At 60.4% G+C, this 2580-nt stretch overlaps 1 protein-coding gene across 1 annotated transcript in view; it reads left to right on the top strand.

Moving 5' to 3' along the window:
• Positions 1–1851: 1851 nt before the first annotated feature.
• LOC146590948 (coronin-7-like) overlaps positions 1852–2580 on the top strand; it is a 41604-nt gene continuing 40875 nt past the window's right edge. Inside the window, exon 1 of the mRNA XM_085313735.1 lies at positions 1852–2007. Coding sequence (XP_085169861.1) covers positions 1852–2007 — 156 coding nt within the window. The remainder of the gene's footprint in view (positions 2008–2580) is intronic.

Raw genomic sequence — 2580 nt, forward strand, 5'->3', positions numbered from 1 at the left:
ATGGCGGGCTGGAGGCTGTGGGGGGAGGCGACGCCCGCTTGGCGCGGGGCCGGCGCGGCGTGTGCGGGGTGCGAGGCTGCCTCCCTCCCCCCGAGCCCGCTCTGCGTCCTGCAGCAGCGCTTGTCACGCACCGGGGCCCTCGGTGTGTCATGTCKCCACCTCACCTCACTGGCTCACGACAGCCTTGGTCTCCCATGAAGCCAAAGGCACTCGTGTGCGAGGTGCTGCATGAAGAGCAGGCGTTGCTCGCAGCATCACCTTTCCTTYGGCTCACAAGCGTCTAGGTTTCCTSCACATGCCTTTCTCTGCAGTAAAAGCAGCTCTGTGCACAGCAGGAAATAAGGGGAGCACTTTCCTTCTCCCACTTTTCCCAAGAGCACGCAGAGTGCTTTGGAGGATGGGCTCGGTGAGGGGGCAGAGCACTGAGACCAAGAGAGGCCACAGACTGGGAGCAGTAAGTGGGACTAGACCCAAGTGGGGAGGTCMCCAGTGCTGAAGCGAAGTGCAATGAAGTGAGCTGAGCCAGGGCTGTTGGTATTTTAACTCCTGGGGAGCCTCCTGGCAGAGCCCCAGCATGGTGACCACAGAGGGGAGGCACCAGAGGAGCCACTGTGCTCCGTGTGAGAAGAGCCCCACCAGGCAAGGGACAGCATGAGCTACTGGGCAGAAGAGACCAGCCAGAGGGAGAGAGAGGCAGATGGGCTGCTCGTCAGGAAGAGTTGTCCCCAYGGAGGACAGTCTGAGGGGCTCAGAACTGACCAAAGCGGACTTGCATGGTAGCTAAGCCAGGCTGGCGTTGGGAAACAGCTGGAAGGGGGATTTGGCTTAGTGCTCCCAGGACTGGACACGCTCGGGGTCTGCTGCTCCACCCCAGGCAAGTTCTGAAGGGCTATGACTGTTTTACAGCCTCGGTAGATAAAACGTCATCAAAGAACAGAACTGAAGGCTCTTCTGAGCCTAAAATTAACATACCACCTGTTTTGGGGAGGGAGCATGTCTCTAGAGCCAGCAGATAATTCATGCCAAGTGCATTGAGCTCCTGCCTTCATTACTGGTGCGGGCGCCTTTAAATACTCCTCAGCAGAGAGGTTCAGCTCTGCGGTGCGTGGGAGGATGTGGAAGCAAGGCTGAGCTGCACGCGGGGAGGGGGTTGTGTCAGATCCTGTCTTCCGTCGCTTCCGTCGCTGGTGTCACAGCGCTGCCTGGCTCTGCRCCGTGGAAAGCTGTGCTGCGAGAGCCCGGGCTGTAGGGCCCCATGCCATGGAAATGGGTTTGGGGCTTCAGTCGAGGATGAAGCCACAGTCAACTCCACTACATGCAATCCCCTGCAGCCCGAGCGCTCACAACCCTCCAGTCTCCCTGGGGTTGTCAGGGGAGGGAGTATCAGTGTACAAAGAGAAAAGGAGGAAGAAAGCCCCAAAKAGTAAATGAAGTGAGGAAACAGGCACGGTCTCTGGCCCTCCGTGCGTACGCTCGCACGGTGAGCGGGCGAGGATCCAGCTCTTCTTCCTTGGAAGCTGTCTGTAAACAAAGGTTTCTGTTCACTGCTGACTGGAAGTCCGGGRAGGAGACAAGCGCACTGGGCCAATGAAACAGAAAATCTCCTGCGATTTCCCCCATCTTATCTGCCTGGAGGGTGGAAGAACAGCTGCCATCGCCTCCAGTGAGACATTTGGGCAGCAGAGGGTCATTCTAGCCCTCAGGATCATTTKGGTAGGCAGCTGCTGATCCAGCAAGCCTTCAAGCCATTAAAATTGTCAGATGCTTCACCATGTCCTTATGTGAATTAAATACAAGTGAGGTAAGACCTGGTCATGCTGGAGACCTGTGATCTATGAGCCTTCCCAGGGGATGAAGATGAGAATTATATGGAGACATCTCCAGAGTGATGGGAATCCATGGAATCTGAATCCACTGGAGCTGAGGAAGGGGGTCTGTACCCCTGCCCAATTTCTCCTGAGATGGACACCCCGAGGACTCACCTGYACCCAGCTCAGATGCCTGCAGGTCAGCTCCAATAGCTAGAGGGTTTGAGCTGCTGTCTGATACATCCCGGTGCTCCCAGCATGGTGGCTGGCTGCGAAGAGGAGCCAGGAGGAGAAGGGGGCCCATAGCCTGGGGAGCCGTCTGCCTTGCAGGACACCCACCCACGTGAGGGCATGGGGCTCAGGTCTCTGCCCAGTGGTGGCCATTTGTTGGGTGCCCAAGGCGTCCCTTATCCCAGCAGGACATGTTCTTTAGCCTGGTGACAGCCCCAGCTGGCTTGGCTTTGGCCAAGGACACTCAGTGGCCACGCCGGCCACATGGTGGCCCAGGGGCACCATCCCCAGAGTGAGAGTGTGCCAGCCGCTGGCCCGGGAACCCCGGGGCCCAGGCGGGGCCGCGCAGGGTGCTGCGGGAAGCCGGTGGCACCCCACAACAGTGTGCTGCCGTGGGGCCCGAGGGGCCCGGCCCCTCCCGGCGCCCCCGGGCCGCCCCGGGGACAGGGCGCGGTCCGGGGGGCGGGGCTAGCCGCCGGGGGCGGGGAGAGGGGCGTGTCCAGCGGGGAGGGGCGGGGCTAAGGGCCCGGGGCGCGGCGCG

Source organism: Rhea americana, unplaced genomic scaffold (assembly GCF_003343005.1).
Source record: "Rhea americana isolate MKP2758 unplaced genomic scaffold, rheAme1 scaffold_394, whole genome shotgun sequence".
Lineage (NCBI taxonomy): Eukaryota > Metazoa > Chordata > Aves > Rheiformes > Rheidae > Rhea > Rhea americana.